The sequence below is a fragment of the Embiotoca jacksoni genome, unplaced genomic scaffold, assembly GCF_022577435.1.
Source record: "Embiotoca jacksoni isolate LCO1_2020_lvr unplaced genomic scaffold, fEmbJac1.0.p SCAF_32, whole genome shotgun sequence".
In the NCBI taxonomy this organism is placed as follows: domain Eukaryota; kingdom Metazoa; phylum Chordata; class Actinopteri; family Embiotocidae; genus Embiotoca; species Embiotoca jacksoni.
In genome coordinates this window covers 1,823,560-1,839,862 of record NW_027185384.1, presented here as the reverse complement: position 1 = coordinate 1,839,862, position 16,303 = coordinate 1,823,560, and the positions used below count along the sequence as shown (strand labels likewise).

The 16,303-nt window shown below is 45.6% G+C and overlaps 1 protein-coding gene across 4 annotated transcripts in view; it reads right to left on the bottom strand.

The window, feature by feature from the left end:
* bltp3b (bridge-like lipid transfer protein family member 3B) overlaps nt 1-16,132 on the bottom strand; it is a 32,065-nt gene extending 15,933 nt beyond the window's left edge. For 2 of the 4 annotated variants that reach the window (XM_069164977.1, XM_069164978.1), the window contains exons 1-9: nt 15,686-16,131; nt 5,675-5,837; nt 3,537-3,575; nt 2,877-2,968; nt 2,298-2,487; nt 2,072-2,212; nt 1,372-1,539; nt 569-752; nt 315-398 (exon numbers count right to left, since the gene is read on the bottom strand). In XM_069164977.1, coding sequence (XP_069021078.1) covers nt 315-398; nt 569-752; nt 1,372-1,539; nt 2,072-2,212; nt 2,298-2,487; nt 2,877-2,968; nt 3,537-3,575; nt 5,675-5,837; nt 15,686-15,729 — 1,105 coding nt within the window. In that variant the 5' untranslated portion in view covers nt 15,730-16,131. Of the gene's footprint in view, nt 1-314; nt 399-568; nt 753-1,371; nt 1,540-2,071; nt 2,213-2,297; nt 2,488-2,876; nt 2,969-3,536; nt 3,576-5,674; nt 5,838-15,685 lie in introns of all 4 variants that reach the window. The other 2 variants (XM_069164975.1, XM_069164976.1) reach the window with 2 other exon arrangements.
* Nucleotides 16,133-16,303: the final 171 nt, after the last annotated feature.

The window sequence follows — 16,303 nt, the reverse complement described above, 5'->3', positions numbered from 1 at the left end:
AAGATGGAAGATGGGAGAACCGGGAGCTAGAAGACAAGACCAGCAACATGTTGGGACCGCAACACAAAGACAGTCATCCCATCAAAAACTAATCTGCATTCCCTGGAAGCTGAAGCGAACTAAAGCTACTTGGTGTGAGACTACAGCACCGAAACCTGTGGCTCATTTCCGCAGTGGTCGTAATGAGTTTACAGTGTTTGTAAAAAGGTACTCCACAGCTGTAAGTATGCTGCGGGTTGGTTGTGGAGAAGGTTACATTGGTATGCGGTGACTTTATGGTGAGATAGTATTGATTCAAACTGCTGGATTGGTACCTGCTCTGTGGAACGGGTAGTAGTCCAGCGTGATGGAGCTGAAGGAGAGCTGCATGGCGCCACCTGATATCCTTTTGTTGCTGACTGCACAGCAGGAACAAAAAATTAAACACAGACATTTTTCAGCAAAATATTTCAAACTAAAACAACTTGGTGTCGTCATCTCTGCGGTTTGAAGGACAATCAGAAAAGAAAAAAAAAAAAAGAAAAAAAAAGACAATCTTCTGTAGAGTGCAAGTGTGCGTGCGTGCTACCTTTGTCCTTAACATGGATGTCGTCGCAGATGTGCAGGTCGAGGTGTGTGATCTGGAGGTGGTGGGACGTCTCGCACACATCGTAGGCGCTGAACAGCTTGGCCATGCTTGCACTCTGGTCAGCGGCCGTGGACGCCTGCTGGGTGCGCACCTGCTGCGCTGTGGGGGGCGCCGACGACACCTGCTGAACACAGATGAAGGTTTTGGTGTTGATGCTCAGGTGTTGTTTATACCAGTGATTGAGCTCTTGTCGCTGCATTTGGTCTCCGTAAAAGCGTCACAGATGAGGGTTTTTCTTGAATGAGCAGAATGCCAGGAAGTCGATCGGGTTTAACGGTTAAGTCTGCGCAGTACCCGATGCTTCCACCAGATGGCACCTCAGGCCACATTACAGAAAACGGACCTCTGAACAGTATGTCTGCTGGGACGTGGCTAGGTGTGAACTTGCGTGGGTGATAAATGTCTGTACATTTTGTGTTTGTGTTTGGAAAGAAAATAGGACACCAGCTGAAAGCTACCGTGACAGACAGCGACGGTGTAGGCAGACAGACACCATATGGCAGCAGGTGAGCGATACAAAGAGGGGCAGACATGATTTTCATTAGGACAAGGACAAACTATCAGAGCATGGCACATCCAGACAGGGTGGACTCAGGGCATGAACAGGGAGGGGAGGGGTGGGTAAACCAAAAAAAAAAAGGAAAAAGGAAGGGAGCCAGAAAAAGGAACAGAAATGAACATTTATAAAGATTGGGAAAGAAATTCGTCGCCTGCATGTGAATGAAGTCACTGTACACGTGTACCTGATCTTCTGTAGCCATGCTCTTCCTCTGCTGTGCCGACTTCTCCATGGCCTCGCTGAGGGACTTTGCATACTGCACCATAGCTTTGAGCTGGGAGTCGGTCAGCACCCACAGCAGGTCGTCCAGGACCAGGATCAGCTTGGAGGCCACCACGTTACAGTCCTTGATCTGCATCAGGTAGACGAGGTCTTCATTTTTAACTACATAAATTCACTGAACAATCCAACACTGGTAGCACACACTGCAAATTATTTTTTAATTTTTTTTATCGGGTAAAGCACAAACAAATACAATGTCTTACGATCTAAACTGAAACTGCACAGACAGCATTTTTGTGAGAATAAACATTTTCGTCCAATTATAAAAAATGCCTTATTCAGCATTTTTCTCTTTTTGGTGACTAATTACTTTTCCAACAACCCACTCAAAAAGCCCTTTGTAAACTTTACACGATATTGTATCAAATCTCCAACACATTAGTCTTCATTTTTGTTGAAATAAACACTAGCTGTTTGATGAAGCAGTGCTGCTGGCCCTGCAGCCTGTGAGGCCACACTGAGGGATCATTGTTCACGGTGGAAAAGAGGAGGCTGCTTGGAGCAGTGTAGGTTTTACTCCCCGTCCATTAGATGTCATAAATTGAGCTATTTAAAGGGTGTGTGTGTGTGTGTGTGTGTGTGTGTGCGTGCGCGTGTCTAACCCGTCTCTTCAGAGTGACTCGGATCTTGGACTGGTTGGTGATGAGGCGGATGGGGGCGCTCAACATCTCGCACTCGACACTCTGGATAGCGTCGGCCTCGATGCGGATCATCTGCCAGCTGATCTCCTTAAATGTCAGGATCTGAACGACAGAGACGGCGGTGAATTGTGTGAAGTTCATACTCAACGCGACCCTCGTTCACTTAAAAGAACCTCCCGATACCGACCTCCCCCCTCTGAGGGTCCTGGATCCGAGTGAATCGCAGGTCGCTGATGCTCCAGCTGGTGTTGACGCTGTACACCTGCAGCTGGGAGAGCTCGAATGAGGCGTTGAAGGCCTTGGCACTGATCCTGATGACGATAGAGTTGATGGATAGGGAAATCCCCTCCACCACCTTCTCGGCAAAGCCATATTCACTGTAAATGAGGCAAGCAGGTGGGCGGGGAGGTAAACGGGGTGATAAGAAGTGCTTAGCAACAGCTGAGCGCAATACATTATTACTAGTCTGCGCTGTGAGCCGGGTGCGGATGTGAATTACAAACAAATCTCATCTCTGTACTTCGGTTTTAACAGTAGCCTTCAAGTTCATCATTTTGGGAAATACACTAGCGTAGCATCAAGATTGGAAACAAAGGAACCTCTAGGGAGTTCAATTGTTTGGACAAGTAATAGTTCAGCAACACTCCCCCTATAAAACCACTAAAAACTTCAAATTGAATATAGATTCAACAAACAAGATCGCTGTTTTCCAGTGTCGAGCCTTAAAAGTCATAAAAAAAAGAAACATCAGATAAGGAAAGCTCACCTTTGTCCTGATGCAGTTGCTATGGGAGACGGGCCATTGGGTGGGCGGGGCTCATCACAGGTACTCATCTCCATCACCACTTTATCCAGAGTCTGAAAAAGCGGGCATGTCATTGTGTACCTTCCACCTTCAGGCAGTAACCTTGCCCACAGATGATGTTATCATACACTCTCAAAATGTAAAAATGTTACACAACAGCTGCTGAAAGTATATTTAACACACAACATGCAGGTTTCATGGGGACAAGTGTTGGAGATGGAGCATATGTTCCTTTCCAGCAGCCTGCTGGGAATTACAGCTACCCGGGGACCAGGACCTGCCTGGCAGTCTGTCAACCCGACACCTGCACCGTGCTCAGTGAGGTGGCAGCCATGAGGGAGAAGACGACAAACATGGCACGGACACAGAGCACACTTCGGCGCCATGATGCATAAAATGGCCACCGTCTAAGGCAGCCTGCGGCTCCGTTACAGCCAGGCTGAGGAGCTCTGGCAGATAAACCAGGCCCAGGTGGAGCAGCTGAAGTCTGGAGCTCAGTGGGACCGTTTGAAAAAGTGCGTTTGTAAAAATAATTCTCGCAGACAAAAAAAAAAAAAAAAAAAAAAAGGGTCGACCAAAAGTCATTAATTTGTGACAATGTAAGAAACATATCGGACTTACCAAAGAGATTGGGTGAGTCTTTAACTTGGTCCATGGTATCTGTCAATGAAAACAGAACAGCAGCTCAGTTTGTCGGCCTCACAGTATTTTCCTCTTTACGGCGACCATTCAGCCTTTTGGTTCCCCAAGAACTGAATTACAAGTCAGTGGGCTGTACAAATCTAATTAAATGCAACTGAACTCGACAGAATTGAATAAAGTCAAACGAGCAGGGCATCAATGAGTCTAGACTGACTGGTCTCATTCATTCAGCTGCAGAGCTCCATTAATCCTCAACGTGCAGCCTCTTGATTTAAGTCTGTGTTAAATTATACAGCAAAAAAGATTAAATGCTTACAATCAATTGCAGTTTCTTTTTTCTTTTCTTTTTTTTCCCCCATCAGAGCAACTCGTTCTTTGAGATGTCATAAATCAAGACGTGAGAAATGCTCAGGATTTCCGGCTCTAATTGAGTTCAGAACTGCCTCGCCTCAGTCGTAGAAATTCTAGCAGGTGCCAGTAGGGGGTGCTAGCTCACACCTGTCACTTTGAGCCATCAAAACAGAAACATTTACAGCAGTGTATGAAATTATAAATGTGTGTAAGCCCATTTTGATTTTGTAAACTTTATTCAATCAGACAAATTAATTCAGCAACTTGTATTGAATGTGTGTGTGACTGTTTTAAACTGAAGAGGTGAGTGTTGAGTCAAGCTGCTCCGCAACAGGAAGACACAAAGAAAAGACGGCGATGCAACATGTGAGGAAGTGAGATACACATCTGTGTTCTCCTTTTTTCTTTTTTTTTTTAACTGCTACAAGCAGCTGCATCACACAAATACCAAAGATTTCAATTCACCAGCTCCAGCCTTCCCTCACAAATCTGATGCTGCACGCTTCCTGTTACAGCTGCAGCGCCGCATCGCTGTGACACACACCGTCAATGACACAGCAAATAAGTGACTTAAATGCGAGAGGCCGGCGTTGTTCAAGGTTGCAGAATAACCAGCAGGGTTTCTACTGCGTCATTCAGGCTCGTATTGAACCAAGAAAAGCCTAAAAACAAACATAAAGACAGATGCGGGAAGAAAAAAAAGGTTGAGGAATTGTGTTGAGAGCTGGAGAATGGTCACAGGAAGGACAGAGGGAGAGAGAGTCACGAGGAGGAAGAGGAGGAGGAGGAGGAAGAGGGGCTGGAAAATGGACCTTGGTCTGAATAAAAGTGCAGTCACGAAGAAAATTATACTGCTTCATTCAGTGTTTCCAGGGTGTGCCGGAGCCTCGGCTGATGATGACATCTCCAGCAGAGAGTCATTGAAGCGGTACAACAGGCTGGAGGTGATAACGTGTTTTGACGTGTTCATACAAACACAAGACGGCAGTTTCCGTTTACTCGAGGCCTGAAATAAAACCGTGTAAAAAGCTGTTTTTTTTTGTTTTTTTTTAACGTCATCTCAAACAAGATTTGGTCAAATAAAATCTGATCTCTGTATTTCAGTTAAGATGGACACCACCCCCTCGCATATCCGTCCAAATGAAGCTGCCGCTGATAAAACAGTTAGCCGAACATTAAGACTGGAAACAGCCGACACGCCAGGAAGTTAATGTGCCTGATCAATAAAACAAGTTCAGCTCATAACCTCCCATAAAACTTCGGCTTAAAGCAAAGCTGTGAAGAAATCAAATGTCCTCAGTTGTACAGCTGAGAACAGGAATCTTTTCCTCAGGCCTCCAACATCCAGGCTGTGTGAATTATGTGATTATTCATGACGATGAACATCTATATTATAAAAGAAACGTATGTTCGAAATCCAGAAATGTTTGGTGCACTGATGGTGGCACGGCAGAACAGCTTTATTACTTTTAAGTCGGCTAGCTTTGTCGCTACAGGATGGTTTATTTGCGTAGAATCGTTTGAAATTGATGTTGTTTCTCCGGCTTCTGTTTTTCTCAAAAATTGGTGTCTTCTCGGCATGATTGGACAAAATCAAATCAAAACCACGTGTCACTTCACCGCTCAAACAAACAATACAGCGGTTTTTCCCGCGTCCGATCGGTGGCGCCGGGCCGCTGGCCGTAGCCCGAGAGCGGTATAAATCTAAACAACAGAAAACAATGTAATTGTGCCGTCTACGCAAACTCAACGGCAGAGACCCTCACCCTGATGGCGGCCTTGTTGCACTCCACGCGGTTGATGGCCAGCCAGGTGGGCAGGTCCAGCAGGCTCTGCAGAACCTCCTCGTCCAGCTCCAGGTTGGTGAGCTGGCCCTCCCCCTTCAGCGTGCTCAGGTTGATCTTGTCCGGCGACAGGTTCTTGGCAAACCTACGAAAGCACGGAGGGGAAAGCGTGAAGCTCTGAGCCTGGAGATATTTATAGACGCAGGCAGTTGGCAAACCAACAGGGGCCGGCCAAACAAAAAGAAAAAAAGGACAGAAACAAACGTTATGCTTTGGGTGTTTTGGACGTTGAATGCAGCTCGCGCGTCACATTTCCAAATTTGTGTTTTTATAAATAGTTATAAGGCAATAGCAATGCCAAACGAACCAAAGCCATTATTTTTGGAATTAATTCATATTTAAGAAAAGAAAAACAGTTCTTTTTAATTATAGATGCAAAAATAAGCCCATAATTTAGGGTTATAAACTGATGTTGAAGTCGCAGTGTTAGACAATTAACCCCGCCACGCGACAGGAAATAAATACTCGATAAAACTGGAATTAGTGTTTAGAAAATGTTTTTTTTCTCTGAATTCAGGCTTCCTGTGTGCCGTTACTGTATTTGCTTTTGTTTCCAAAGTCGCTGCTTAAAGTGAGTTGAGTTTGAACATTAAAAGAAACCTTCTCAGCGCACACATAAGATGATTTAAAAGCAAAAACAAAGCAGCCTTGGACAAACAAACACCATATATGATGTTGTAGCTCGGGATAATTGCCGTTTGCAAAATTGACGTCGAAAGAGGAAAGAAAAGTCGTCTATAAGCACTGCACAAGCCGCTCTCCACATTTACAAGCTTATGAGGTGTCTTGCTGTCGTGATTCTGTGTGTTCAGTCTGTTTGCTTTCCAGCTTCAGTAAAGAGACCTGGAAACACTAACCTGATGTCCATGACCTAAGTGTTTTCACAGTTTGATTATTGGTTAATAGTTAGCCGTGCGGTCTGATACTAAATAGTTTATTGACCCCACGCCTCTCCACGGAGCAGTCTGATGGAATCTCGTAGGAACGGGGATAGTATTGATTTCACGTTCCCGAGCCGTCAGGAGACACACGGCCTCGATCTGAGTGAACTTCAGGTTTGGTCATCAGAAAAAACACGATGCAGCGAGGCGGTAATATTTATCTAAAATGGTAAATCAAATAACAACAACAACAACAAAAATGCTGTCTCACTCTCTGTTAAACACACCTATAGAGTACAGGGAGGCTTAATCTTGTTACTGAACTAATCTCTCAAACTACAACGGTATGTCTCTATCCTTAAATAGGGGCTGAATCAGAGCACGGTGAGGCAAGTTTATTTGTAGAGCACAGTTCAACAACAAGGCAATTCAAAGTGCTTCACATAAAACCATTAGAAGCATCAAAACATCAGCCAAAGGAAAAGCAAATTTAAAAACAATCAAGAACAGTGATCGAAACATTAAAAACAGTCATTAAAACATTAAACGAGTGCAGCTTAAGAGCGACTTCCTGTATCTGCTACAAATTAAAAGCCCTCGAGCGTCTCATACGCAGTCCAGGTTTTGCTCCCTCGTCTTGTTTCCCGGGTGGGGTTTGTGTCTCTGTCTGGCCATTTTGAACCACCTCCTAGTTGTTCGACTCTCTTTGCGTGTGGTTTTTTTTTTTGTGTGTCTCTTTTTGACTCATTCTGTCCGGTTGTTGCTTTTGTACGTCTCCCTGGACAGTTTGAGTCTTTGTTGTCGTTTGTTCTTCGTCAACATTTTACAGATCTTTTGCAGTCTTTGCTGTTTTCTTGCATCTGTTTGCGGTTGTTTTGATGAACTTTGTGTCAAAAAAATCATAACCATGACTTCAAAACAGTCGCTGACAAAGGCACCCCCCCGCCCCCTCCTATGGCCCCTTGGGGGCCTGGGCCTGTGCTCGCATGTGTGATTATCAAGGCTGCAGCATCAAGACAATGAACCAGGGCTTTAGCGCTTGTCTGTCTGGCTAACCTACATGAACGCTGTGGGGAACGTGTGCAACTCTGCTCATATCAGAACCCATTAGAAGCTGACGTGTCAGAATCTGTATAGTTGATTGATCGATCATAATCACATCTTTTTTTTTCTTCTTCTTCTTCTTCTTCATTTCGACCCTGAAACAATCTATCACGACGAGATATGAAAGGCAGAAATAAAGCCAGCATGATTTGCATTGTGAAAGATTATAAAACAGCGAGGTATGATTATGGAGCCACTCAGTAACTGGATAGTCTTCAGGAGACAAAAGGTTTTTGTCCTGATGGTCTGAGTCTTCAGTGATGGAAAAACTATCGGGAGACACAGCGAAAGTGTACAGAGAGAGTCAGTAGCTGCGGCGCGAAAGAAACTTTGTTCCGGCGAGCTTTGCTCTGTGATTCAGCAGCCCACGTTTTAAATGATTCAGTCTGTCAAATTCCTGCTACTTTCCACTCAACACCTTTCGCCCGGCAGTGTTAGATTCTTCTCTAATTCACCGTCCCTGTAAATTATTCAGCAGCAGAAGCGTTGACAGAGCTTCGACGCAGCCAAACAAAACACCACACACTCTCTCACAAGCAAAACATCATAATAAAATGTCCACGTGCACTCACAAAAGGCACAGACACACACACACACACACACACACACACTCAGGGACAGAAGACGGTCATTTTGTCCCCTAGAGACGGATCGTTACTGCTGGAGGTGTCTCAGCCTTGTGACCAGTGAAATATTCATTCCCGGTGCTGATCAAGTATCAACCAACTAGCCAGCTAGATCCTCTCGCTCCTTATCGAGCCTCTCAAGAGCCCCCTGGGACACCTCCCGCTTCCTTCTCTCCGTCTTCCAACTTCATCAATAAATGAATACTGTAGTGTAATCAAATAAAATGTTGTTAATCAGACGTCTAACACCGAGGCTGTGAAAGCCAAATAAACTAAATTACGCAGGCAGATTGTACTCATTACTACAGCGAGAGGTTGGAGGGTATTAAGTTCACACACCGTCATCTTTCCCTTTCATCTCTTCTCGCTAGTTATTATTCCAGTCAGCAGGGCCGGGCTCACCCGACCAAATCCAGGTCCATAAAGAGATTAGAGCAGCGTACTGGCTGTCAGGGGGTCTGCCTCTAAAACACTGAAATAATAACCACTCAACGGTAAAAGCCAAGCCCACATTCCTCTGTAAAACTTGGCTGGAACTTATCAGCATGGTCATGACAATCACTTCTATTCATCTGTGTAAAAACAGCAGGACGAAACCAACAGAAATGTCACATTTCCATCGCCACGTACTTTCACCTCGTTTTCCACAGTTGACGTTTTTAAATGACGCCATCTCATCTTTTGCTTTATCGATGGTTTACCAGCACGAAGCGCTCAACTTCCAATATTTGACTGCTCGCATTTCAACGAGCATCTATTTGACATCTCCACCGTGGATTTATTTATTGTGTAATAAATAATGATTTATTAAATGCACAAACACCACAGCCGATAAATGGCTCTTCTTCATAAGATGTACGCGTGTAATTGAACTAAAATTCGGCCTATACTATAATTAGGGAACAAACGGAACGGAAAAGACAATTAAATAGTTAATCGGCATTTAGTTGACGTGTAATTCTGTCAAACTGTATTTAAAGATGTCGGCAGCAGTAGGCTGATCTTGCAATTTTTCCCGTAACCACATAATGGGAGCGGACATTAGCCTGCCATCCTGTGCGCTGATGTTTGTGGATCCGTTTCAGTGGAAACAGCTTCTCCCTGCTCTCTCTGGTGATGCAATTGTGGCGCAGCCCGATGGCATCGGTGCCAAAAAAAAAAAAAAAAAAAAAAAAAAAAAAGAGAGGAGCCGGAGGAAAGATGGCCAGAGTGACTCAGACGACAACCGGCTTATTTTTAGGAACCAAGACAGTTAAAAGAGAAATAAATCAAGAGACGACAAGGAAGACGGACATAAAAGAACAAACAAAACCAAAACAAAAAAGAAGAAAGAGAGGAAGCGTCTTCAGGGCATTCCTCCGAGACTTAAAAATGTGGTTTTCCAGAAGAAAAAGAAAAGAAAAGGGGATCTCAGGAATGTTAACACATTTTTTTTTTCCTGCCAGTACTAATTTGACCAATCATCAGAGGGCTTGGCTCGACAACAGAAGAGACCGTGAGGTTTAAATGGGCCACTAAATCCTTCGGCAGCCCATTCAGTGTCAACAGCAGAGTGTATTGAGCCCGCCGTACAAAGAGTCTGATAACTCCGTTCATTAAGGCCAGCGTACGTCGACAGACGATCGAATGATCCGTGAGCTTAACAAAGCCCGACTGCGCTAAAACTTGCAAGAAGCTCCTGCGCGCCAAGACAACTCAACCAATCATACGTTAAACGCCACATCGAAACATGTTTTTTTTTTGTTTGTTTTAGATGAAGTGTGGTTTTATTTCGGAGGACAGCAGAACCGCAGTGCTTGGAAACGGTCTGCCTCCAGCGTGGGTTTGCTGGTAAATCAATGGAAAACCTCAAAATAAAAACGTAGCAGCCCAAGTATGCGTGAACCTTTTCTTAATTACCAGTTGGTGTTTTCCACCTTCTTCGCGTCATAAAATATCTTCCTGAGGAAATTGCCTTTTATGAGCCTGCTCTAATAATCCAAGTTTGATTAAAGTATGGATAATATGAAACGACATTGGACGGCCACGAGTTACAGTCTGTTGAAATTGCACTGTCTCCGTTTACCCGTTTTGTTTTAATGTCGCGTGTAATGCAGCACAGGTGTGTTTGTGGCATATCTTTATCTTTTTATTGTCAGATGGCTAATAAACACGCTGGATAAGGCGTCATTAAATGCCGGTAACCAAGGCTAGCAGAAATTACCAGGCGTTTGCATTCTTTTAGCCTCAGAAAGCTACTTAGCATGACTGACAGAAAATGAATTTGCGACGCGTTTAGTTGTCGTATTTACGCCGAAATCGTCTTTAAGGCTTTTATAGTAATAAATGAAAATATTAATGGAATACTTCAAAACAAGCAATTTGAAGACATCACCTCGGGTTCTGAACTAAAATGCAAAGTGTGCTATTTTTAGATTCTGCCGATCGTTAATTATTCAAGAGGATGAAGTGCACGCTGAGACTGGTGCGGTTTAAAGGGGGAGAGTGTAACGTGCATCACTGTCTGTAGCTACAATTTACAGATGTTCCCTAAAGCCCTAAAATGCACCGTATTGGCAGATAGTACAATTTTCCATGTTCCCCGAATGCTTCACATGCAGCAGGCTATTGTAGAGGCGAGTAAAGCGACTCCTCACTGAAGTGCACGCAATTCACGTGTTGCCAAAATAGTTTAAACATTTTCAACCTCGGTTGAAACTAATATGATAACGATGATATTATGATATCGGTAATAATCTTCAGTTGCAGCCCTGCTATGTTTTTTGCTGTCGGTGTCGGTGAAGTCACGCAGCTGCAACATCCACAGTTCTCCGACCGGCTGGACCTTTGTTGCATTTCATCAAGAGGGATTACTTGCAGTACTCTTTGGCCCACACACAAAAACTCCTACAAAACACCTCTCCACACACACACACCCCCACACCCGCCCCCACACCCCCCACACAACAACACAAAGACACCCTGACCAAGTGAAGTGTGCCTGTATTGGCGGTGAGGAAGTCGAGAGCGGTGGAGTATTTACGGCCCTGTGGAGGCAGCTTAAAGGTTAGCGTGAAGGCGAAAACAATCCCAGACCCCGGTCACACAGCATCCAGAGGACGCCGAGGCCTGGAGGGACCGCGGCCAAATGTCGCTCTCGCCCTCAGCCACCCCCCCCCCAAAAAATAAACAACAACACACAACAGACACACTGCGCTCCAGTACTCCGCCGCTACACACTCCGGTGACACCCACAGCGAGGCACTCGCCCGTGACTCGCGCCGTAACAGCCTTCCCACCAGCACTGAGCGACAACACTGGGAGTAGAGTTCATCGCCGTGGCGCATCATCATCACCCTCCTCCTCGTCATCATCTTCACGGCTACTGCGGGACGGAAAGAAGGTCACGATGACAAAACGCGGGAACCATTTCTCACTCGCCGCAGCGGGCCGCTTAAACCTCCAGCCGGTTAAAATCCTACGAGCTCAATCTCGCGCCGCGCATTCAACGTCAAGCCCAATCATCTCGCCCTCCGGGCCCTCTAAAGGCCTGCGCTCCCGTGTGACTGCTGATGTCAATTGTGCCGCCTGCAAATTACCGATATCGTCGTGTCACTGAGTAGAAGCGGCAATTCGATGCTGCCGCGGCGACGTCGAGGAGGCGAGGCGGGGGGGGGCATTTTAAAGCAAAAGGACGTTTTCAGAATCAAAATGTCAGATACGAGTTTAAAAACAGAAATAAAGCCATTCAACGTCCCGGGACGGTTTGTGGAGCACGGCTTTTCCAGACATTTGGGTTTTTGACAGCTCATAAGACAAAATAAGACGGTTAAAGACATTGAGTTCCAGTTTTTCCTTTATAATTTTGGGCTCTTTATGTATTGATCTCTCATTATTTTTTATTCAAATGTTTGTTTCCCTTATTAACCTGATACAGAAGTAAAACATAACTAAAAAATCTTGGACAGCAGAAAGGGAACGCTCTAGTTTTCAGCGTCAAAAAATGCTGCAGCTCCATGAATCTGACACCGAGATTAAAAAACAAAACGGCTTCAGCGTCTCGACTTCTTTTACTTACACGACGCTTGGAACAGGTATTTTTTTTTTTTTCTGCGTTTTCTTTTCACAAGAGTCTCTCTTCGGTCTCACTGGATTTATTTTCCTTTGTTTTCTCTGCATCGCGTGATGTAACGCCACCTCGTTAAGGGCGAAAGTGGGAACGCTTTGTTTTCAATGCAGTACTGCTGAATAGCAGACGGCAAAGAAGGATGAATTGAAATGGGGTTTTCAATACGATGGATCGAGCAGCGCTACTACAGGCATTCATGTAATGTTAATGTAAAAAAAAATATATATATATAGAGGCACAAATAAGGAGTAAGAAGGATGGGAACAACTATTGCATGCAATAATAGAAGGAAGAAAAGAAGGAGGGACGTATTCGGTAGCTGAACCATTTGTATTCAAGCTCGTTTGTTAGCTCCACGTTCCTGCTCTGTAGCCGAGTCTGACCTTTGACCTCGCTGTGAAGGCACGACAAAATGTGTCCTTTAAGAAAGACGCCATGTTAAACTGTGTTAAGCTGTTTCTCCCTCCACCTATACATGTATGAGTGTGTGTTTTGTGTGTGTGTGTGTGTGTGTAACAGGATCTTGCTTTGTCTGGCTCCGAGCCGTAGTCCTGTCGATATCCGTCTGTAATGCAGACAAACACACACCTTGTTGTCAACCCCCCCCCCCACACACACACACACAGAGTCATCGCAGACTTCTCGGCCAATGAACTGTAAAGACCTGATCCCCCCCACCCTCCACCCCACTCCGGCGGCTTCGTCCTGGTCACGGACAGCGCTGGTCAGACGTGCGTTTCTCTGCAGCAGTTAAAGCTCGGAGGCTGAGCTGATGTGTTGACACCCGCAACAGAACTCGTAGCTGTGTAAGCACACCTACAGTGTGTATAAATAAGCTCGATGGCAGCACAAACTATTCCCGGCTGTTGCTGATGAAGCGGCACGACGCTGCAGCTGAGCCGCCTGAGTCATCCACGCACGTATAAGAATCACCGTCTACTGTAGCTCCACTCATATCAGAGCAGTGTATTGAGGGGGGGGGGAGGTAAAGGAGGGGGGGGGGGGGGGGGGGGTTTAAAGCTGCTTTGGCATTCTTACACCAGTGCTTCAATCATGACATCACTGCACCGACCAAAAGGCGCAGGATTGGCCGGCTGTCAGACCAATCGGGCCCGGACAAAGATCAGATGACGGGGCCCAAAAGACGGACGACGTCACACGACGCTTCTGCCCGCTTCCCGTCAGCGGTGATGCTAACGCTGCCGAGAGACATGCACAGTCATGTGCGGAAACACTTAACCGCTGTCTCAACACAACACAGCGGTGCAAGGACACCGAAGGACGTGCCGCCCAGAGGCCGTGCGCTGCAGACAGTGCAAAAAAAAAAAAAAAAAAAAAAAAAAATCTAGCTCTGGCAGCGTGCGAGAGTCCAAAAGGACAAAGCAAACCCAGCGAGGCACTAACCGGCGCGTGACAAATTCACAACTCATCCGGCACCAAGCCTTCTCTTTTTGCGTTATCTTTTCTAGGAGCCGGTCCGCCGGCACACTAACGAGCTTTTTCAAAGTCCGAGTCGTCCGCGACCTGCAGTTTACAGTCGATGTCGGCAGCTGCCACTTCTCCCACTCACTTGGAAGCTCTGCCCGGCTTTCACCGTCATCGGTATTCAATACGCTCTTCTGTTCGAAGCAGTAGTTCAAGGTGAATTCTGTTCGCTGTAGGTTTCAAGCTCTCCCTCTGGAACAAAACCGGGAAGCAGCCCACTGAAAAGTCCCGCGAGGGACGGCGGAAAAGAATAAATAATGTATGAAAAGCGGGGTAGAGCTAAAACGCTGCCCTGAACTACACGTAACTGTTTTCATTAGATGTCAGTTTGATGATGAGGCTGTTTTCGCGCCGTTTTGTCCCGACCAACGGTCCGCAACCACGAGACGGTCAGCTTATTATCACGGAGGACTGAAGGAACCAAGAACATAAAATTAAAAAAAAAAAAAAAAATCACATCATAAAGACTGGAATCGAGAGAATTTCAGCATTTCTTCATTAATAGAAAATGACATTTAATCAACTAATCGTTGCGGCTCTACGCATGAAAATGTGACATTAAACAGATCCTGAACCAATACCGTCTTTATTTATCTCTCACGCCGCTTAACGGCGGTCCAAAAGGCAGTCGAGTGTGTCGTATTAGGCGGATTTCCCTTTCTAAATGATCTTATCTGGTGCGGTGAGGACACTGGAGGTCCATGTGGACTCTGCATGACCAGCGACAAGGTCCATATAGACCGTATGAGCAGGGTTTAAACCCGAGTAAACAAACCCCGGGGACCCTGCTGCTGACCTCCCCTCATTATAGTAACTCAAGTACTCTACTTAAGTATTCATTCGAAGTATTTGAACTTGAGTTTTTTCCCCCCATTTTAAGCAACTTTATACTTTTAGTCCACTAAATCACAAAGTCAAGTATTGTACTTTATACTGGATTTGTCTTGACAGCTTTAGATCACAATTTCTCACGCCACTCCTGTCCGGCGAAGACCGTCTATCTCAAAATCTGCTGAATTTGAAATTGAGATTTATTTATTTTTCTCATTAAGTTACATAAACTAATTTTTTTTTTTTTAAAAACCTTTTTGGATTCATTTTTCAATCTTGTTGATTTTTGTCACACATACGTGTTTATTGCAGAATCAACACAAACACATGATAACAACGAAACGTGATGCACATGAAACAGCATCCGACGAATACTGTGTACTTTTACTCCCAAGTACATTTCACATGGCAGTAGAAGTACTTAGAATCAGTACTTCTACTTCAATAACGGGCCTCAATACTTCTTCCACCGCTATTATCTTGTGTTGTGTTTATTTATAGGTGTCTTTGAGTTGTGATTTACGCGGGCGGCCTGTGTTTGTGAATGAATAATTCGCCTTTAGGGGAAGAAGGAGGAGGAGGATGATGATGATGATGATGAGCTCGTCGGGTTTTTTAAACCGCTCGACGGGTTCAACCTGCCTTCAGCGGACTGGTCGAGCTAACCCCGGTGCTAAGCACCGTTAGCCGAGCGGCCACGTCTCAGGTCAGTCGGTGGGAGGGGGGGGGGGACAGAGAGGGGGGACAGTCTTGTCTACGAAACATGGGACTAATTTACTAAACCGCGGTGTTTCCGGAAGTCCACGTCCGAACACGAAACGCAACCCGTTTGTAAAGGTTTCGATGTTCGGCGCTGGCTAAGCTCGTTTTAGCGTCCGTCTTTGACGCGTTCACTGACCTGGAGAGATGCTTCAGGATCTGCTTCTTGATGAGCCCGGCCATGGCCGCGCCAAACCCCCCGATATCCGAGCCTTCCCCCACCCCCAACCCGTGGGGGGCTGGTTGTCTGTCTGCCTCGCTGAGCCTAACCCGTTAAGCTTTTCCCACTCGAGGTATAAAACAGCTCAAATTTTCACCCCCCCCCCCCTTCTCCAGCCCCGGCTCAGGTCTTCATTTCGGCGTTTCTCTCTCCACACACACTTTCACGGCGATGAGAGGCAGTTGGCGGCTGAGAGACGGGCATTTCAGACACGAAGCGTATCCCGTTAGGCCATTTCATGCGGATAAGACTGATTTAATATTTAAAAAAAAAAAAAAAAAGAAGAAGAAGCTCCGAAGCGGTCCGGATCTCTTGAGATATCCGCTGGACACGGTTCACCTGGACGGGCGTCCGAGGAGCGGCGTGTGTTGTCACGGCGTCTGGGCGGAGTCTCATGCTGCGTTCAAGGTCTGCTCGTAAACCACAGTTCGCGCCCTCAAACAGGGACTTTCTTCATTTTCCAAGGCAATATTGTGATTTTTTTATTTTATTTTTTTTTGTTGTTTTTTTTTGTTCCTTATTCTTTATTTTAACGTT